The 23,356-nt window shown below is 40.8% G+C and overlaps 1 protein-coding gene across 1 annotated transcript; it reads right to left on the bottom strand.

Moving 5' to 3' along the window:
- Nucleotides 1-4,703: 4,703 nt before the first annotated feature.
- On the bottom strand, nucleotides 4,704-6,662 carry LOC309544818 (uncharacterized protein; the record flags this gene model as incomplete). Its single annotated transcript, XM_082243799.1, has 2 exons — nucleotides 4,704-5,498; nucleotides 6,333-6,662. The coding sequence occupies 2 exons, from the start codon at nucleotides 6,660-6,662 to the stop codon at nucleotides 4,704-4,706; spliced, it is 1,125 nt and encodes a 374-aa protein (XP_082099925.1).
- Nucleotides 6,663-23,356: the final 16,694 nt, after the last annotated feature.

Genomic DNA, 23,356 nt, shown 5'->3' with positions numbered 1-23,356 from the left:
AGGGTCTGTCATCTGAAGGTCTCTGAGCATTTGAAGTTAAAGAGAGCTGTATCAAAGGGGGTATAGAGTTCATTCTGTAGTCTTCTGCTGTGCCCTTGTAATCTCTATGCACATAGGGTTGTGGTGGCACATGAGCTGCGTAGGTTGATTCACTTGATTTTGTGACGTGCGGTAGTTGTGGAGGGTCTCTGTTAGTAGGTGTGTCTAGTTGACCAGCTTGCTTTGGTGACACATTGCCTTCTGATCCACTTGCTTGATGATTATGAGAAGAATCTCCAACTGTAGGTGGGACTGTATTGTCGTGGTTCTGAGTTAAGACAAACTGTAGGGTCCTTTCCACAGGGTCTTGAAAAGCAGCCAAGCTGGTACAAGCTGCTCCTTCTTCTTCCAATAGGGCTTGTTCCAAGACAGATAACTCTGCTAAAGCTACTTCCTTTTCTCTATTCTTCTGAAGAATTTCTAGCTGAGCCTCTGTTTCTGCTTGTATTCTTGCCTGAATGCGTTTAGCTTCTGCTTCCTTGCATTTAGCTTCTGCTTCCTTGCATTTAGCTTCTTCTTCCTTGCATTTAGCTTCTGCCTTGATGGCTGCTTCTTTTTCAGAGCAGGCGGCTTGAACCTGGGCTACTGCAACCTTTTGGCGAGCTTTGAGTATTTGGTCGCTCAGTATTGACCTTATAGAGCAGGACCGCAATGACTTAGAAGAAGATTTATGATATGAGCGGGCAGACCTAGAAGATTTTCCTGAGTGTCTTGAAGAAGCAGAGTTACAGGATATAGTCTCATATAGCTGTGCCAATCTCCCTTCTATCTGTGCCTTTGGATATGTACTATGCCTCTGCTGGTCATTAGAAGTAAAGTCCTTTAATTCCAATGCAGCTTCCTCTATGTTGGAATGTGACAATAGGGAATAGTACTTCTCAGAAAGTCTTTTATAATTCTCAAATGCCTTCTTAACCCTTGAGAGAGCAGTGTTCAATTGCTCAGAATTGTTGCTAGTTACATTAGTGGCTGTTATACAACTTAAAGTCTTTTCCCATAATGCAGTCAGGTTACTAGAGGTTTCTTCCTTACTTGCTTCATAAACCTCCCTTGCCTTCAAGGATGGGTGAGGGGCTCTGACAGGACGAGCAGAATGAAGTAAGGAGTCTGCTTTATCTTGACTAAAGCAGGCCATAGACGATACGAATATCGTCCGAAAATCGTAAATGCCAGTGTTATCGAACGATTTTCGTATCGTTAGTGTGGTATGTAAACTATGCGTTTTTCGTACGACAGCAAAAATTCACATATCCAACATGTTGGGTTTTTCCGCGAAATTTGTCCAATTTTCGTATCATTAGTGGTTTAGTCGTTCGATTCCACAGAACAACACACAACTGCGCATGTTTCCGAAAAGAATGACCCGGAAGGTAAATAAAAAGAATATCAACACGGACGACTGTTCAGCCGAAAAACCGCAATACATCAAATATTATATGTTCAAGCAAACTCTGCTAAGAGGCCAATATGTGTGCATGAAAAGTGTAAACACAAAAGTATGTGTATTGCAAAATGACTTTTAACACCTTTTTTCAATAAACGGACCCACTGCATTGTTGTACAGCTGCAGAATAAATGGTACAGCAAGTTTTCTTTCTGCAGGATGTATATGTTCCAATATTGTTTGTCATTAATAACATATGGTTATCCTAATTGTCATTTTAACAGTAGATTATTTTGATGAGAATGTCATTGTCTATACTACCATAAAGATCAATAGCTGTGTATACAGTTGATATCACATAATGCATGAAATAAAGACACTTGAAACCAATTTCAAAATAACCATCAATTTATTGATGAACAATAAACAAAAAGCGTAGTTGCGCATGTCCAGCACACAAACATTTCCCTATTTAGGATCTTAAAAGCTTGTACATATGTACATGAATATAGTTAGTAAATATGTACATACAGCCAAAATTTAACAGTACAAAAGTACATAAACAGTCACATAGTGCAATTTTATTTTTAATAAAGTGCAAGTCAGAGCAAGGGCCCTTTCACACAATCCAATGAGATTCGCCTGTCATGTTGTCAGGCGGAACTCATTGGAATGTTCCATGCATCCCCATAGGGCAGCGAATGTCAGTGGAAACATGTCCACTGACATCCGCTGCTATCCGACCCGATCAAAGCCTGACGGATGGAAATTATCATTTACATCTGTCAGGCGGATCGGATGGATATGATGAAAATGGACTGGTGGTCCCCAAAAGAGAACGGTGGGGTTCTGACAGCTCTGTCTCTGCACAAAGAGCAGAGAAAGAGCTGTCAGACACCTGCTCATAGGGGATTTGGGCGTGGACCCCCCTTTCAGCAGAATGGAGTACGTGGGTGCATGCGGACAGTGTGAATGGGCCCCTACTTTATAACAACCATTTTTATTTTTTAAAGTGCCATAACGAAACATGGTCTTAAAAAAAAATTTTTGGTTCCAGAGTATTTAAACCTTTGCTAATTGGTCTATCACATCAGAAATCCTGCCTTGAACCAATTTCATTTTATTGCAAACTTTCTCAATATCTGAATTGATTTGCATTAAATCAGCAATCATGCGGTTTGCAGATGCAGAAGTGAATGAAGAACTGCCAGCAGTAGACATTGTAAAGCCTATAAGAAAACATGAAAAATCATAAAAATCACAGTCTAAACGTTATAATGAGCATACGTTTATGTGACATTTGGTTATGTACCTGAACTGGTGGCAATGCTGCTCCAATCACTGCCTTCAACTGGTGTGAGACATATCAGTGTTGTGTCAGTCGTCATCTCAGACTCTGCACTTGTCTGCTGTTCATTTCCCGCCTCTGCATGGGCCTTTCTAGAATGTCCTTTGAAAATTAATAAATACATGTATTTAACTTCAAATACTATACATATATTTAAATGCAATCACACTATGCATATTTTTTCTGTATAGAAGACAAAAATACACTATAGATATGCATAGAAAATCACAATGATGCAAGCTGTGTAGTATGCACTCTCTGCATGCACATGTCACATGGCATATACAGAACATACACTCACACAGAAAAACCCAAGAACATCATACATTCTTGTTAAAAAGTTTATACTTACTTTTTTGAAGAATTTTCTTGATTTTCCTTAGCTGATGGGATTCTCTGGATTTTAAGTCAGACCAGCGTTTTCTCACTTGATCTTTAGTGCGTTCAACACCATGGTTTTTCTGTAGGACACGTAGAACTTTCTCCAGAATTTGATCTTTTCTCACATTTTTTTTAGGGTAGACTTGCTTCCGACAGTCATAATCCTTCTTTTGAAGAATGTTCACCATGTCCACCATCTCCTCCAAAGACATGTTGGTGGCTTTCTTCTTCCTGGGGCTTGTCACAATGGTTGTCTGGTGACCTTCTTCCACCTCCACGATTTCCTGCTCCTCATCTGTCCCAGATCTTTCGCTCTGAGAAGCTGCCATGTCTTGTCCCTCTGCCATGATTTCTCCCACAAGCCCCCGAAAGAAAGAAGAGGCGGGGCCTGTACATGGTATATAACGCACGTGCGCATTGCACGAATATGCAGCGACTTTTCGGGACGTAGGAAAGTCTATTCGTGCAGAGAACGCTGAACACACATCCCTGAGGTAAGTTCAAAATGCTGACTCTCCATTGCATATTTCACTTTTTCTACGGAAATACTGTGTTATAATGTAAATATATGCTATTTTATTACTGATAGAAGTCCTTTTGCAGTATAGGAGCTGTTCAAAAAGGCTAAAAATTAGACCTCACTCCTGTCCAAATTTATCTCAGTCACGATTCATGGCACATGGCTCATCCATTATATGAACAGGCTGCATGAAACTTGCATATCGTGTTATTTCTATTGTCTTAAGTATTATTTATTCTTCTTATTTAGTCATTATTAATGTGCAAAATCATTATGTGTTATATTTTACACATGTATAACAAGGCTTTGCAAGGTAACTTAGTAAAATATATATATATATATTTTTTTTTTTTTAAAGGAAAATGCCTCTCACATTCACATCTACTGAGTTCCTTCCCCAATTCATTGATAAATACAGAGAATTTTCGTGCTTATGGGATGTGAAATCCAGGGATTATTCTAATAGATATAAGCGTGATGAGGCCATCAAAGAACTAAAGGAGCTATGTAAAGAGGTTTGCAAAGATCCAAATGACCTATATGTAAAGCACAAGATTGCTAACTTGCGGACTGTTTTTAAAAAGGAGTATAAAAAAATACAAGCATCCAAGAAATCTGGAGCAGGGGCTGATGATGTCTATGTCCCACGTTTGTGGTACTTCAAAGACCTGATGTTTCTTGCTGACACAGATGATCCAAGAGAGTCCCATTGCACTCTGCCACCAAGTGCAGCATCAGACTCCAGTTTGATATCTGACCCAGAAGCAGAGGAAATGTCACAGACACAGACACAGACTCAGACACAGGTATATCCAAATTTTCGTTTAATTCACAATATTTTTTCTTTGGGGGGGGGGGGGGTTGGAGGGCCCAATGAAACAACTATAGGGTCAGGGGTCCTTCTGCCTCATGGGCCAGTCATAGTAGAATGTAACAAAAACTAGAATAAAGAATACTCATATATTGTATATGATTTATTAAGCTGTCTTTATTTAGAGCAAGTCATTTCTTACAAAATATAATACATATGATTATATGCGATCCTGCCATGCAACTGCACCACTACCCATAAAATAATCTGTGTAATGAATGCGATTTTGACGTGCATTTGCAGTTGGTAGCCTAGGCCTTGCAGGAGCTAAATTTACCATGCCACTGCTGTCATTTCGCCAATCACCTGGCACAATTGTGCCACTGGTAAGATCTTCAATATCAACTGCAGTTGATGGCATATATGACACAGTTGTGCTTCTTAAATAATTGTGTAACATACAGCAGCACTCCACTATTATGTCAATTTTTTCAACTGTAACATTAATGGCGGTGTGGAAAATGCGGAATCTGCTGGCCATGATCCCAAATGCATTTTCTACCACCCTTCTCGCCCTAGACAATCTATAATTAAAGATTTTCTGGGGAGCAGTTAAATTGCGCAAGGGATAGGGTTTCAACAGGTGTTCATGTAAGGCAAATGCATCGTCCCCAATGAACACAAAATTAAGGCCCTCAACTGTCTCACTGGAAGATGGAAGATGCAACATTCCTTCTTTTAATCGATGCATAAATGGACTGCGCTCTATCACACCTCCATCCGAGTTTCTTCCATTTTTCCCTATATCCAAGTACATAAATTCATATTTGGCATTCACAATTGCCATTAGAATTATGCTGAAGAACCCTTTATAGTTGTAAAAATAGGATCCTGAATGTGCTGGTGGTGTAATTCTCACATGTTTCCCATCAATTGCGCCACCACAATTGGGGAAATTCCACATGTCCTGGAATTCTTTGGCAACTTCTTTCCATTCTTCAGATTTAGAAGGAAACTGTTGGCAAGATAGAAAAAAATTAAAACATGTTTTAATGATAATTAGTGATCATATTTTCTTCTTAATTTTTTGGGTTTCTATAGGATACACCAAGCCCAGTATCAGAGCAGCCAGGAACATCAACTCAGAGAACTCAAAGAGGAAAGAAGAGAAATCTTGACTACGATACTGCCAGTTTGCTGAAGGATGCATCATCTATCATGAAGCAGAAAGATGATGAATGTGATGCTGTGGGTCATCTGGTTGCACACAAATTACGGAGAATGTCCATGGAGCAACGAGACATTTGTGAAGCTTTAATGCATAAAATGATTGCCATTGGACTAAAGGGCAATCTTACACCTAACACAGATATAATAGGATATCAGGGATGTACATCTCCTCCACCTGTAACATCTGCTCCACCTGTAACATCTGCTCCACCTGTAACATCTGCTCCACCTGTAACATCTGGCCAATATTGGCACCCAAATATGTCTCAATCACAGGGAAACCCAAGCTGGTCAGTGCGTCCTGAACCACCTCAAGGTTCTTGGTTTCATGGCCCCCAATACACAAATCTGTAAAAAAAAATTCTAGATATGTTGCTCAATATTATTGCATTTCTTTGGTGTATTTGTTCCTTTTTTATTGGTTATTGTTTAAGAATTATATATTTTCATAATAATGATTTGGAAATGGGTATGTATTGATTTAAGAAAATACAAACTTTTTCAGACAACCGTGTACAGGAAGTTACATATTTTTTTAATAAAATTGATGTACTCACAAAATTTGACTTATGTTTGCAGTAATATTCTTACTAATTTAAGTTGTAATTTTTATAATTACCTTTAAATACTGTGGCTGGAGCACCTTCACTATGGCCTGACACGTCTCAGGTATGATTCTTCCCAAGGATTGGGCAGAGATTCCAGTGGTGAACTTCAGGTCTTCATAAGACCTGCCTGTTGCCAAAAAACGCAGGGTTGCCATGAGCCTCTCCTCTGCACTAATAGATTTTCTCATGCAGGTGTCCTGTTTGGTGATATGTGGCTGCACAAGAGCTAATAGCATGTCAAAGGACTGCTGGGTCATCCGCAAATAATTACGGTAATCCTCAGGATTATTTTCTCTGAGGTTTGTTAGCAGGTTTACATGTGAAAATTGCTCTCGTTGCATGAGCCAGTCTTTGGCCCACACTCTGCTCTTCCTTCTATTTTTCTTCTTTTTCTTCTCCTCCTCCAAAGCAATCAATGCAATAACCATTGCTGCCATTTTCTGATTCCTATTATACCTCTTGAATGGCATTTTATTGCTGAGAATAGTCGTATGCTGTGGCGAATGATTGCTCTGTTCGCAAATGACACGATCCGACTTTTAACTGTAGGGGGAGTGCCCAGTGGAGGTGTGGTTAAAAGGTCAAGACAACATTGCATCACTTCCTATACTTGCAGAAGGAAGAAGTGTTTTGTCGTACGATTTTCGAATCACATTGATGGTACACTCGACGATGTGCACGACTGGCACTTGCGTTTATCGAACGACAAATCGTACGAAATTCGAAACGTGTATGGCCTGCTTAAATGCAGGTAACTCTGTGAGATCTCTGTCAGACATAATAAGTACTGTATTTCTGGTGTCTTGTTAGAAATCTGCCAGAGCTCAGCTCTGTAAGTAGTGACTTCTGTTATTAAGCAGGCTGGCTGAGGTATTTTTTGTTACAATAGTGGCTAGTGCTGGAACTAGTTCAAACTGGATCACCTCAGAAGGCTGTAACAGTAATGAAGCAGTAATAGGTGGCTGGTTTCATATGCAGAGTAATGCTTCTGGTGACTCACAGACAAGTTTGGTACTTACAGTTCTGAAGCTGTATATTACCATGGACATTTACTTCAAGTACTTTTTGGAACTGTACTCTCTGAAGCTGTGTATTCCTGGAAATTTACTTTTTGAAGCTGTGTACTCCTGTAAATTTACTTTTTGAAGCTGTGTACTCCTGTAAATTTACTGTTCTGTCTCAGCATCGATTGTACCTGTGACCTTCTTGTAGACCCCCAGTCTCTAAGTGTGTGCAGCAGGTTGAATGATGGCTTTAACAGATAGTTTACTCAATGAATAAAGACTCCAGAGGTGTTCTCCAATGCTTCTTTATGCTTCAAGTTAGCAAAGGCATAAACATAGAGGCTTTTCCATAGGTAAATTTACAATGAAGTTACACAGCTTCCACACTCTGCAGTCTCCTCATAACAACTAAACAAAATGGTAGATACAGCAGGAAAATGGAGATGGGAGAAACCATCTAGCCAGAAACAGCAGGGGTGCTAGGAAGATACCAATAACATAGCATAACATAACATGTAATAACAACTGCTAGACAGTTAAAGCTGCGTGGCAGCACAATACCTGTGTATATACCTGCAATACAAACTGTAGACACCTACATCAGGTGGTAATATTTACCAACCAAATATGTGTAGTGATCTTCCTAGGGAGCAGCTGGTTGAATAGGTCCTTCTGCTCTCACCTTTGATGACCTGACCATGACTTCATGCAATCTAAATGACACACCTGTGGCTATAAAATGGACTAATGAAAGGGTAAAGCCATGTGTTAAATGAGCAAGTAAATGAGCAAGTAACAGACAAAGGTAATATATCACAGGAAAGTGGTGGATACAGCACACAATTGGACTAAAAATGCTCAACAAATGTAATGTGTTTTGTTGCAACAACAGCTTAAATCACCTGCTGTGACTATGTGCCTGCTAGGCACAGTACAACACTTGCATAACAACAGCACAGTCTCTGGCTGCAGTGCAGCATAGAATCTCTCCTTAAAACAGCACAAGAACAGCAATAATGCAGGAACTTGCAGCACAGTCCGCGAGGCCACAGAACAGCAGCACAGGAACAACAACACAGTTTCTGGTGCCCTCGACAGCCTTGCACTCAAAGATATCAATAACACAATATCTGCCCACAGGTTCTGTTAGCTGCTTGCCTCTGGGTACAGTCTAGTGATCCTGGGCATTCTGGGAGATGTAGTTCCTCTCTTCCCTGCAGCTAAATACATTAGTTGCTGCTCAACCTCTCCTGCTTTCTCTACATGGCTCCTCACTGTTTTGCCTTACAGTGTGGTCTCTCCTTGTCCTCCATTCAGGTCTAGTGGGCAAGTCCAGTCTCTGGCCATGGATGCAGCAAGCTGCAACATGAGTGATTTCTGCCAGTGCGTTGACACTTGAACAGATTCACTCAAAGGCAGGAGATGAGTTTGGTGCCAAGTGCTGTCTTCTTGTTAGGATGAATCTAATATATTCAAAGTCCCAACAATTGCTTGCAGATGATGTAGTTCCATGAACCATACCAATCAGCTAACTTATGCTTTCCAGGAAGAATGAGATTCCTCAACATCACCCAAATTCCTGCCTTCAAATCTTAAACCTATACTCCAAAAAGGTAATTCTTATGTTTTGATAACCTGGAGCATCAGAAGCTGCTTGAGCCTTCTCATACGAAATCTTGAAATTCTTTCTGAGCTGGTCTGCATAACCTGTCCTACTTGCTCTACATCACTTTCTGTACTGTTGTAGACATACGACCACCATGCTTCTACTACAGTGCTGCTTTTTCTCCAGCGTAGAATCCCTTGCAGTTGATAACACAAACCTTTTGTAGGAGCAAAATCCTAGAAGCTACCTCAGTTAAGTGACATGTTGTCAGGGTACTGGACTAAAGGTGACAGCCACTAACTTCTTGGGGCCAGTGGCCACTCTTTTGGCAAAGACGACATGTCCCAATAAGTGACAAGTGACAGAACTGACACTTGGTATGAAACTGCTTCAGTACTTTTCCAGCCATTCCTAATGCTCTTCCAGTGTTCCTCCAAGACTATTGGATCGTCAAGTGGTCATGGTTGATGCATATTCTGATGGAGCCATTTTTTTTACTGACCCCCAATATGGGAGAAGCAAAAGGACTTCTGGACATTATCTCAGTTCTTTTTTGCTTTTTCAATTGCTTTCTCTGGTCTTTCAAGTCCCTTAAAATAATCCATCAAGGTCTTCATCTGAATGGCTTGTCTTCTCGCAAACAAATTGCTTTGGCTTCATTAATGTGACAGAAAAATCTTAACAAACCCAATCACCCATCCCTCCATGGGAATATGGAACAAAAATAAATATACTGGTTGTTTCTTTCCTCAAACTTGCTTTTATTGTCTATTTTATGCAGCTCCTCTTTCTCTCTTGAATTTGAGTCACGAAGCATATTAGGGGTTTGTATTGAGGGAAGCATAACACATTTTCATTAACTGCTTATGCTGAAAGGGATACAAATGCTTTCCTCAATCTGCAAAGAGAGTTTAAATAATTAAATATGTAATATTGAAAAAAAAAACAGTTCAGGAAATTCTCTGGGCTAATAGGAAAGACATGTTAAACAAATGGCAAAAAAAAGTTCTAATAATTTGTATTATTTTTCCAATAAATATGGGGTAGTGAAAACAGAGTGAGGTTGACACATGAGTACAATTGTCATCCTTACATAGAAAAAGAGAAAACATTATATAAAGAGGGGAAAAGGGGCAAATGAAAATCAAATTCCGTCTTAGGTTAAAGACAATAACATAAAAAACAGCCTATGTGACTTCAAATATTAGAACCAATGTGTACAGAATCTGCAGGCAAACAAGGCGCAATTTAAGACAGAGATATGCTTGAGTTGGGCAAACAGAACGAATATCCCCTCAGTCCACCCCTTCATCTCCTTGCCCCAGTTCAAATATCAGGCGCAAATTTACATGGGACGCTGTGATGAAACGGAAGGCAGACCCTCCAGAAGATGAAGAAAATGAAAGGTGATAAAGCCAATAAACCACCCATTCTCTAATAAAGGTACTGATAACACTAGACCTTTCTCAAGAGGTACAATAAAAATAGACGGTCCGGTAACACTTATAGTGATAATGCCTCCATCCCTAAATCATTTGCATACAGAAAGGGAAAATTGCATCTGGCATTTGCACGCCTTCAGCCAGAGCACATGGCGTTTGGGGTGGGACGTGGCCACGCCCCATCCGGGAGATACAAATGAGAGACAGGTACACAGAGGCATTCATTCACTCACCTGTTTGTGCACGAAGGGAGTAGCCTTTTATCCCTGGCTCCACACACTACCCACGGTGGGTATACAGACATAAACTACACCATTTCAGATTCATTTCTTTCTGCACCACTGCTCTCCTTGTTCCCTCCTTTTGTTTGCACCACACACGGTACAATATTGATCTCTTCCAATCTGTATTTTTTGTTTTTACCAATATATACAGTATATATATATATATATATATATATATATATATATATATATATATATTTTTTTTTTTTTTTTCTTTTCACTTTACTTTACACACTGCTCATACCTAGCATTTTATTTCACTTTTGGGTGCATTTCCTCCCCTGATCCCTGCATCAGCCCTCGTATTTACATCCTTGTTGCTGTACATTCGATACATATTTATATTTATGATGCAGTTGATTCTTGCATTGCTATAACCTACATATATTTATTTTAGTCAGTGATCATGGACATCTGGCACCTTACTCTATACACCTACACCATTTCCCTGTCCCTCATCCTCTCCCGGCTGGGTGGTTTTGGGTCCCTTTCCATCAGCTCCCAGATCAGGCGTTCATGCCGCCACTGGAGTTCAGTGTCTCTTCGCTGTCCAGGCCCGGCCAACTGGCAAGTATGGGTCCCTGACTTGGGACCCTTCATGGGTTTTGTACCCTGCAAACATCATCAATAACTAATTTTTGGATTGTTGTTACAATACTATTTCTGCATATGTTTTTTCACAGACATGCATGTGTGCATCCATTTCTGAAGAAGCGAGCAGTTTGCTCTGGAAACGCATCAAAGTTATTGAGATGCCTGTTTACAACCATGCAACAATACAGTTACTAACTTCAAGCATGTACTATATTTGATGGTAATCATCTCCTGGCTCTAAAACAGATACATGCAAACTCTTCTGGAAACACACAGAAAAAAGAGAGCCTTCTGGGGACAAAAAATGACACAGTGGGGTATAAAAGAAAGTTTTAATTTATTGATATGCAAGAATGTGCTAACAATTGTAAAAAAGGTGTTGTTGACAACCCTGAGGTTAGAAAAATGAAATGGGGTGGGAATACAACAACAATATACACAGTGACAACATATAACACAAAAATGATAAAAACGTAGATGGTATGATTGCGTCCAGACGCCAGGTAACCCTTGGCACAGATGGCAATTAGGGATGATCGAACTTTTCAAAAGTTCGGCTCGGCCAGAACATCCGAACTTCCCGAAAGTTCGGCCCGGATTTCAGAACCCCATTGAAATCAATGGGACCAGAACTTCAGTAATCAAAAAACACCATTTTGAAGCCCTAAAACCCAATAAATGCCCCTAAAAAGTGCCTAGGGTTCTGGGTCATACCCCAGGAACTATTAATCACACAAAAAAAGTTCTTAAAAAGTGTCATTTTTGATAGAGAGCCAATTATTGAAAAAATTAAAAAAAAAAATGTCTTTGGATTTAGTATCTGGGGGGTCTAAAAAGTGTACCTGTGAAGTTTCAGCTCTGTAGCATGTCCAGAACCATAGAAACAAGATAGTTTGTACTAGGTCACTTATAGAACAGGTTAGTGGCTTCTCCCTTTTCACACCTTGCCGGTTTAGTAGCAAACGTTTTTTTGGGCATTTTTTGGGGTCTTTTCAGGCAGGCAAAACATCTTAACTTGTGTATACGGGTATATATACCACTATACACAAGTTCAGATGTTTTGCCTGCCTCCAAAGAACCCAAAAAAATGCCCAAAAAAACGCCTGCTACTAAACCGGCAAGGTGTGAAAAGCGAGAAGCCACTAACCTGTTCTATAAGTGACCTAATACAAACAATCTTTTTTTTTTTTATGGTTCTGGACATGCTACAGAGCTGAAACTTCACAGGTACACCTTTTAGACCCCCCCAGACACAAAATCACACAAAAAAAAGTTCTTAAAAATTGTCATTTTTGATAGAGAGCCAATTATTGAAAAAATAAAAAAAAAAATAAAAAAAAAAAATTATTTGGATTTAGTATCGGGGGGGGGGGGGTCTAAAAAGTGTACCTGTGAGGTTTCAGCTCTGTAGCATGTCCAGAACCATAAAAAAAAAAAAGATTGTTTGTATTAGGTCACTTTTCACACCTTGCCGGTTTAGTAGCAAGCATTTTTGGGCATTTTTTGGGTTCTTTGGAGGCAGGAAAAACATCTGAACTTGTGTATAGTGGTATATATACCACTATACACAAGTTCCGATGTTTTGCCTGCCTCCAAAGAACCCCAAAAAATGCCCAAAAAAACGCTAGCGTCAAAAAAAAAACCGCCAGGGTGTGTTGTTGCAGGCATTTTTTGGGGGTTTTTGGAGGCAGGCAAAACATCTGAACTTGTGTATAGTGGTATATACACACACACATACTTATATGTATTTTACACTTAGACATAGATAGGTGTTATAGGAGCGTAACCATATTAGTGTAAATGATTTCATTAGCGCAAGCATATATTTCTGCTACTATCACACCTATATATGTCTAGGTGTGTATATACATATAAGTATGTGTGTATATATACCCCTATACACAAGTTCAGATGTTTTGCCTGCCTCCAAAAACCCCCAAAAAATGCCTGCAACAACACACCTGGGCGTTTTTTTTTTGACGCTCACGTTTTTTTGGGCATTTTTTTGGGTTCTTTGGAGGCAGGCAAAACATCTGAACTTCTGTATATGGGTATATATACACACATATTTATATGTATATATACACCTAAACATATATAGGTGTGATAGTAGCAGAAATATATGCTTGCACTAATGAAATCATTTACACTAATATGGTTACGCTCCTATAACACCTATATATGTCTAAGTGTAAAATACATATAAGTATGTGTGTGTATATACCATTATACACAAGTTCAGATGTTTTGCCTGCCTCCAAAGAACCCAAAAAAATGCCCAAAAAAAACGCTAGCGTCAAAAAAAAAACGCCCAGGTGTGTTGTTGCAGGCATTTTTTGGGGGTTTTTGGAGGCAGATGTTTTGCCTGCCTCCAAAAACCCCCAAAAAATGCCTGCAACAACACACCTGGGCGTTTTTTTTTTACGCTAGCGTTTTTTTGGGCATTTTTTTGGGTTCTTTGGAGGCAGGCAAAACATCTGAACTTGTGTATAGTGGTATATATACACACATACTTATATGTATTTTACACTTAGACATATATAGGTGTGATAGGAGCATAATTATATTGGTGTTAATTATTTCATTAGCGCAAGTAGCTTTTTCTGCTCCTTTCACACCTATATATGTCTAGGTGTATATATATATACATACATGGGTGTGTATATATACCCCCTATACACATGTTCAGATGTCATGCCTGACTCCAAACATGTGCTCAAAAGATCCCTATAGACGCCTGCAGCCAAAAAGAATGCTGACGGGGGCGAAGTCATATTACTGCAGCGAAAGTGACACAAGAGAAACATGCTTTTCTCTATAGCGGTCACCCTGATATGGAAGGGTTTGGTCACCCTGCCATAGCAGTCACTGTCAGTTAACCCTACACTACACTACGGTCACCCTGGCACTTAACACTTTCCCTACAGAAACTGAATAAATTAAAGCTAACTAGAGTGTAAAAGAGCACCCTAACTACACTAGATATCCCTTTCCTCACACTAATAAATGCTAAATGACACTTTGTAGCAGAAGTCCACGAACTGCTTCCACTCTCTTCCATGTCCCTGTATAACAATGCTAGGAATTTGCCGGGGCTATCTTATATACTGGGGGGCGTATTCACTAATGATTGGTCTATGGACCCCCTAGTCACTCCAATCACATTCCTAGCATTCTCCTGCCCCCTCAATTGGCTTTTGCTAATGGTTCTGGTCCAATCAGGGGCTTTTAAAGCCCATTTCCTGTCCCATTGCATTTTGGTCGGTTCTGGTTGCCGAATTCCGAACTTTTTGGGCAAAAAGTTCTAAATTCGGCCGAACCTCGAACAGACAATGTTCGGGTCGAACCGATGGTCGACCCGAACCATTTGATCATCCCTAATGGCAATAATACTATGGCAACCTGCCATATGTGGTTTTATAAATATAATAATTGACTAGGAAATGCCATAAGTGCCAAGCCCCCTGGAGGCTCGAGCTAGAAACCCAAGGCAACAGAAGCACCGATTAAGAGGAAAGAAAAGGTACTGGGAGTACTGATGATAGGCTGAGAAAAGGGAGAAAAGGGAGGGAACACAGGGAATGAAAAGATGGTCTCCTTCTACCACTCTCAAAATGGGAGGTACTACTAGAATTCTTCTTCCTGTTATAGTCCCAGTGGATCCAGGTTCATAAAAAAATAGTTAGTTTTCCCTAGTCAATTATTATATTTAAAAAACCACATACGGCATGTTGCCGTGGGATTATTGGCATCTGTGCCAAGGGTTACCTGGCGTCCAGACGCAATCATATGTTTTTATCATTTTTGTGTTACATGTTGTCACTGTGTATATTGTTTTTGTATCCCCACCCCATTTCATTTTTCTAACCTCAGGGTTGTCAAGAACACAATTTTTACAATTGTTAGCACAAGCTTGCATATCAATAAATTAATACTTTGGTTTATACCCCACGGTGTAATTTTTTGTCCCCAGAAGGCTTTCTTTTTTCTTTGTCTACATAAAGATGGCCTAGGCTGTAAGAAGATTGCCAAGACCCTGAAACTGAGCTGCAGCACAGTGGCCAAGACCATATAGTGATTTAACAGGACAGATTCCACTCAGAACAGGCCTCAACATGGTCGACCAAAGAAGTTGAGTGCGCATGCTCAGCGTCATATCCAGAGGTTGTCTTTGGGAAATAAATAGACGTATGAGTGCTGCCAACATTGCTGCAGAGCTTGAAGGGGGGTCAGCCTGTCAGTGCTCAGACCATACGCCGCACACTGCATCAAATTGGTCTGCATGGCTGTTGTCCCAGAAGAAAGCCTCTTCTAAAGTTGTTGCACAAGAAAGCCCGCAAACAGTTTGGTGGTGGGAGTGTCATGGTCTGGGGCTGCATGAGTGCTACCAGCACTGGAGAGTTATAGTTCATTGAGAGAACCATGAATGCCAACATATACTGTGACATACTGAAGCAGAGCATGATCCCTTCCTTTCAGAGACGGGGCCAGAGGGCAGTATTCCAACATGATAACGACCCCAAACACACCTCCAAGACGAGCACTGCCATTGCTAAAGAAGCTGAGGGTAAAGGCGATGGACTGGCCAAGCATTTCTCCAGACCTAAACCGTATTGAGCATCTGTGGGGCATCCTTAAACAGAAGGAGGAGTGCAAGATCTCTAACATCCACCAGCTCCGTGATGTCGTCATGGAGGAGTAGAAGAGGACTCCAGTGGCAACCTGTGAAGCTCTGGTGATTCCATGCCCAAGAGGGTTAAGGCAGTGCTGGAAAATAATGGCGGCCACACAAAATATTGACACTTTGGGCCCAATTTGGACATTTTAACTTAGGGGTATACTCACTTTTGTTGGTAGCGGTTTAGACATTAATGGCTGTGTGTTGAGTTATTTTGAGGGGACAGCAAATTTACACTGTTATGCAAGCTGTACACTCACTGCTTTACTTAGTAGTCAAGTGTCATTTCATCAGTGTTGTCACATGAAAAGATATAATAAAATATTTACAAACATGTGAGGGATGTACTCACTTTTATGAGATACTGTATATACAGCCTTTCACAAAATCAGCAGCGCAATACCTTCAATCACACAGCCGGGTACTGCAGAGTAGAGTTGAGGTAGAGAGCAAAGCACTCCGAAAGACACGTCTCCCTCTTTTGCTTTCACTTTGCTGAGTGTGTTCTTTGACTGACCGAGATCCCAGTGCGATGGGGAGTTTGATCTGACAGCTCACAGTCACACAGCCCCCCCCTCTACCCCCAGGGAAGAGTTGGGGTCATCATTGCGACCCCTGCCACCCCTGTAGCTACACCACTGTAATGTAGTGACATAGACATTGTTCTCTGCTTGATTATTCACTTTTATCCGATTTACCTTTTAACATTTTTCTTTTTTTTTTATTTGTTTTGTTGCACTTTTTTTTTTTAGCATTTTTGCGTGTTTTGTACAGCATTTCTAATTCTCTGGGGGTGAACCACCCCCAGAAAATAATTGAGGTGTGAATGGGACCTCAGGGGACATTTCCCCCTGCACTTGAGCTCACAGGGAGTGTGTTTATTTATGTTGGGTTTCATTCAACCAAAAGAGGAGCAGTGGCTGGAACCAGAGAAGAAAACAGAGTGCTGACCTGGTCCATGGAAAGGGTGAATACAACTTTGAGGCCTCTTCCCCTAAATTTGGGGTGGGCTGGGGGTTATAAAATTAATTTGTTAGTGGTTTGGAGTTTTTAAATTGGTAAAAAAGGGATTTAGCTAACAATGTACATGGGAGTACAAGAAAAAAATGACAGTATGAAAATAAGAAACAAGCAGGGCTGCAGCCAAACAGATATTTACACAGATACTGTATGTGAACTCTTTTACTTGTAAAAAAATGTGTAATTCTATTAATTAATTCTTGTGATTAGCACACCCCTGTTACACATCTAAACATATTTTAGATTTTCAGAACTCCAGTACTGAATTACAGTTAAATTTGATGAGATTGTCTCACAGTGTTGGAACCAGTGTAGGCATAATTTCTGATCCATGGGAGATGATATGAAGATAATAAAAAGACAGGCGTTAAGTAATCATATTAGCAGTATTTATAATGCATTTAATGATTTTCAAATGAATACAGTACATAGCTAATAAAGATGTACTGTAGATATTCATTTGAAGATGTGTTTTAAAGGCATCATAAACCTTCCTACCTGAACCTTGTGTTTTCATATGCATAAGATGTGCATTGATCATGTAGTTTTATAGTGTAATTTGTTGCCTTTAACACACAGCCTATAGTAGAGTAAGCCTTCACAATCCTGTGTCAGATGTTTCTGTTTGTGTTAAAACATGAGGCATGCATTATAGCACTGCTCATTTTAATGCAGGACCTCTGTCTGTAGTCTAAAAACTGACACTTCCTGTAAAGATAAGGTAATTAGCTCTAACACAGACACAAACAGGCAGAGCAATAGCACTCCCACATTTGTGAGGTAACATGGAGGACATGGCAAAGCATGGATTGGACTCTACAAACATGCAACAAAGCGGGTTGACCGTACTCCAGTCCTCAGACAGTCTTTTGCCCAAATAGGGAGACAACACTGAAAGGAAGAAAAACAGTTGGGTGGGAGTGCTCAGAATTGGAGATAGATCATTTTTTTACTCGATCCAGTGCCCCACAGACACAAGCAGCCTCCCAATCGCCAGCTTCATCTTCCCCTAATCTGATGGAGCACCAACCAGAGAACAAGGAGAGCTCTGGGGGGGGGGGGGGTCTGTATACATTCCCCTACAGGGTCAGGCAGGCTATCTACATGTTCCCGAAGTATTTCTCAGGTATCAGCTTGCTCCAAAGAGGGTTGGGACATGGAAGCCTATGTAATAGCATTACCTACCAAGCTTGATTTTTAACATTATGTGAGCCAGATTAAAAAAAAACCAGCAAGCAGGAGATAGCTAACTTAAAGAAATATCTAGGGGTTCGCATGGAGGATGTAGAACAGATGGCTAAGGGTTTTGCATGTTCTCTGCAATCCCATGAGGAAACCCTAAACATCCGCACAGTTTTGATTCAACAATTAATGTACCAGCAGGACAATATTGAAAATCGCAACGCAACAGACGATAAAACATAAAAATCCGTGGGATTCCAGAATCTGTCACCTCCAAATAGCTAGCTCACGTAGTCACAGCCATCTTTAATGGAGTCCTACAAAAACCTAAAGACTCACCCAGAGAAATTGACAGGGTGCAATTGACAGAGGTCCTGGCAATTCTGATTCTGCTTTTACACGTGATGTTCCATGTAGGATTAATTTCTTTAAAGTCAAAGAGGACAATTATGAAAGCAGCCAGTACACAGCATACTATCCTCTTTAATACAACTCCCATCATGCTTTTTCTGATTTGTCTCGACTGACCCTCTCCATGAGACATGCCTTGAAGCTGTTAACTCAAGCTCTTCTGGAATGTCATATCAAGTATACATGGGGGTCCCCTTTCCAACTCTGTGCAACTGATGAAGGAAAATTTGCCACCTTTTGTACCCTTGGGGATCTTCCTAATTTTTTGAGTACCTTTGAACTGTCGCAGATTGCATTGCTGGTTTGGCCTTCTACTACCCGGGGACTTCCCAGTGCACCTTCCTGGCAGCATCAATCCAAGAAGAGGAGACCTCGCTCTACCTCACAAAAGACCCCAGAAGATTGATGATAGTAGCCTGTGTAGTAGCCTGTGTTCTTATGGACACTTTGTGTTCAGCTCTTATGCAGCACCTGGTTGATCAGAGTCTTCCACATATTAAGGTAGACTACTGTGGAATATATTTTTATATACTTTTACTACATCTGTACCTTCAGCGACCTGAATGTTTTCCAATATATTAGGTTAGTCAAGGCTTCATAGGAGGAAAGCGATGCAGCTTCAACCACAGTGGCAGAATTATTTAATTGTGGGAGGAGCCGCCAATGTATATAAACCAGTTGTGATGCATAATAATACAAACTTAAGCTTGGTAGAGCTAATTCTCCTTGAGACACAGGTAATTGCAGCATCTCTAGGGAGATTCTGGGCTTCTTGGGAAACCATAGAAAGTTCGATCAGAGAGAGTTAATCTCCTTGAAAAGTTTTAGATATGTATACCAGACAATTGGACAAAATGTATAAGAATTTGGGTAAAAACATAATTTTAAAGAGATTGACCTGTCCCCATAACATCAATGATAAGTTAGCCCAGACAGGGGGTGTGGCCTGGCTGCAGAGCAGAATGGACATGTTGCTGCTCGGCACCATCTTAGAAGGAGATTCACAGCAGCTTTCTAGCAGAGAGGACCCCTGTACATGGCTCCAGACTCACCCGCGCACCATGAATCTCAGGGGACATGTCCAAAAATAAATTTAGGCCCCCAGTGCCAAGGAAACTTACCAAATTCTTCCCTTGGTCGGCGATAGAGAGCCAAGATGGCATCAATGGTGGGGACACAGCACATGCACTGCTGCCTCCCCTGCCTCCTGACTCCAATCCGCCAGCCCTCATGGAGACAACAGCACTAAGAGAACAAGCCGCTTCCCCTCACCATGCTTCTAACAGGCACAAGAGAGCTGCTGACTTCCCAGCTCACTCTGGTCTCAAGGCACCCGTAAGTAAGAAACACATGGGGGATGATGATAGCACTTACCCGGAGGGGGGTGATCTGAGCTCACTGGCTGCTATTCCAGCCAGCAGCAACCCAGTCTCTGAGCACATTCTGAAATCAATGCTTCTAACTCTCCACAAAAACATCCAAACCAAATTTGAGTACTCAATTTCACCTATCCATAACAGAATAAATCAAGTGGAAGAATGTACTGATCAAATAGAAAGGCAGATGGAAGAGTTTTCACATGTTTTTAATGAAATGGTCGATTCACATGCTGGCCACACAGAAGAAATTCAATACCTAATGGCCAAAGTTGCAGATCTGGAAGTCCGTTCCAGATGGAACAACATAGAATTTAGAGGTATTCCTGAATATGTCAAAAATTCTGATCTGGTGCCGTATCTTCAACAACTCCTATGCAAACTCATTCCCTCTCTGTCCCCATCTGATCTTCTAATTGACTGTGCACACAGGATCTTTAAACCAAAACATCTCATTGAGTCCATTCCAAGAGATGTCCTGGCTTGCATCTATTTTTTCCATATTAGAGACCAAATTGTCAGGTCTGTCAGGAGATGCTAACCGTCCCTCCGGTTTCCTGAACGGTAGTCTTCTTATCCCAGTATCAGGGGGAAGGGACGGTTGAGATCCTACAGCCAGAAATATCAGACCTCAATAGAAAGTGCACACAGGCTATATCAAGGAACACCAAACAAGCGCTCATGGTTAGTAGAGAGAGAAGTCAGTGAACCAAGATCATGGAAAATCCAAAGGAGTAGTCCACGAGGCAAGGTTTAGGAACAGGCAGAGTCAGCAACAGCAATCAACGAAATCCAAAGGAGTAGTCCAAGAGGTAAGGTCGGGAACAGACAGAGTCGGCAACAACAATCAACAAAATCCAAGTTTACCACCAACACCCAGGGAACAAGACCTATACTAGGGCGAAGACAGGAAGGGGAAGTGAAGATTTATAGGATCACTAGACTAGATGACAGCCAACAGCTGGACACAGGGTGGGGCCAGCATCCAAACTCAAAAGGAAGTTCCCCAGTGGCACAGGCAATAGGAAACTGTCCAAAGAGCACCAGGTCTTAGGATCGAATCCCAGACAAGTATGAAGTTTGCCAGATCCATCCACACCCTCCCTGAGCCATACTCAAAGATTACCTTGTTTGTGGATATCTCTGCCACCACTGCACAGATGCGGAAAGAATTTTCCCCGATAACCAAAGCTCTCAGCGACCGCAACCTGGCGTACCAATGGGGATACCCTTCTAAATTAATAATGACTTACCAAAACCAAATGGTACCGATGAATTCACATAAAGAAGGCTATAAATTCCGCAACAACTGGGGCATTCCTGTACTTCCTCCACAACTACAGAGCCACGTGGGCTCAGCCCCCACTAAGATCTCGAGCTCCTGGACCTCAGTTGGAAACACCCAGTCTCACTATCACCAGGCATCCTCTAGAGCCTTAACAGTCTAACACATCTCCTGAAAGGATAGCCACCATCTCCTACTCGCCCCTGTTAATAGTTAGCCCAGTTAAGGATTTTCCCTTAAAGGAGGCTATACAAGGTAAAATATTATTTGCAATGTAGTTAGACACTGGTAATTGCACTTTAATTTTCTGAATATTTAAACAAGGAAGTAATTTGGAGAGGGCAATCTGGAGGAAGAGCAAATGGAAAGGCAGGATCCACAGAGAGCACACTAGACTTAGCCTAATTCACTTTAAATCCAGAGAAAACTCCAATGCCAGTACTGACAGCAGTGGGAGCCAATGGCTTTCTCATCCAATGAGGAGGGAAGCCGAGACACTCCTGCAACATCGCTGGATTTAGATGAGACTTATGCCCCATACACACGTGCAGATTATCTGCAGACTTTTGTCTGCAGACTTACCTTTTCTATGTAGTGCAAGGGCCTGCCGGATTGCATACAAATTGAAAGTGTTTAGGTTTGACCTCATATTATATGGTTTTGGTAAGTCTGCAGACAAAAGTCTGCAGATAATCTGCACGTGTGTATGGGGCATTATGCCCCGTACACACGTGCAGATTATCTGCAGACTTTTGTCTGCAGACTTACCTTTTCTATGTAGTGCAAGGGCCTGCCGGATTGCATACAAATTGAAAGTGTTTAGGTTTGACCTCATATTATATGGTTTTGGTAAGTCTGCAGACAAAAGTCTGCAGATAATCTGCACGTGTGTATGGGGCATTAGGTAGGTATTAGGGAGCTGAGGGGGGCTGCTGCACATAGAAGGTTTTTATCTTAATGAATAGAATGCTTTTACAACCACTTGAATAAAAACATATTTGACCATAAATATCAGAAATCTCAATTAACTCAATTAGATGCACCCAGGTGTACATTCTATCTACTTGTATAACACTTTATACATCAACATTCTACATTGAACCAAGACCAAAAAGTACAGAGATAAAAGACATACAGTAAAGCACAATAATGCAAAAAGTAAATACAAACTATATAACTAACACATGAATACATATGTATATATATATATATATATATATATATATATATATATATATATATATACTGTATATATTAATTATAATAATGTATAAAAAAAACTACTAGTTACCTCTAGGATATAGGATATCATTAAAAATGTTTCTAGCATAAAAACTTTGGTATAGATCCCATATTAATTATTCTATTTTATTTTGTAAACCTAGATAGTAGAACAAGATAAAAACTGAAAAAACACTAACCAAAAAAGCAAAAAGGCAATAAAGCAGAAGAGTAAAAAGGGCAAGAAGACAAAAAGTCTAAGCCCCCCCCATGCGACTGGGTATTGGGTGCATAATACCCGTACCCATACACCAAAAAAGTGTCCAAAAATAATAAAAACACAGAGACAATTTTTGACAAATCCTTTATTAAAAAAACAGTGCCCCCCAATGTAGATCTACGTCTATCATGTTGCCCGCCACACTCGAAAAGAAAAAAAATCAATTGCTCACGCCAACACGGAGGCAAAATGGAGGAGCCTGCAGGAGACATAAAGCCTCTGTGTTGGCTAGAGCGATTCTTCTTTTCTCTTGTTATTTTTTAATAAAGGATTTGTCAAAAACTGTCCCTGTGTGTTTAATTTTTTTTTACACTTTTTTGGTGAATGGGTACAGATACTATGTACTCGACACCCATTCACATAGGTGTGGGGGGGGGGTGGTGACCCCTTGTCAAAGGGGGACTTCCAGATTCTGATAAGCTCCCCTTCCTCAGACCCCAACAACCACAGCCCAGGGTTGTCGGGAAGAGGTTCTTGTCCCCATCAACATAGGAGCAAGGTGCTTTGGGTTGGGGGGCAGAGCCTCTCCTTCCCCAAAGCTCCCACCCCCCCCCATGTTGAAGGCATGTGGCCTGGTATGGTTTAGGAGGGGGGATACTCGCTCGTCCAGGGGTCTGTTTTGAGGGGGTGGACCCCCATGCCATTTTTTTTT

This window comes from Pelophylax lessonae, assembly GCF_965119305.1.
Source record: "Pelophylax lessonae genome assembly, chromosome: 1".
In the NCBI taxonomy this organism is placed as follows: Eukaryota; Metazoa; Chordata; class Amphibia; order Anura; family Ranidae; genus Pelophylax; species Pelophylax lessonae.
The sequence above is the reverse complement of the archived record's forward strand: the minus strand, read 5'-3'. Positions and strand labels throughout refer to the sequence as shown.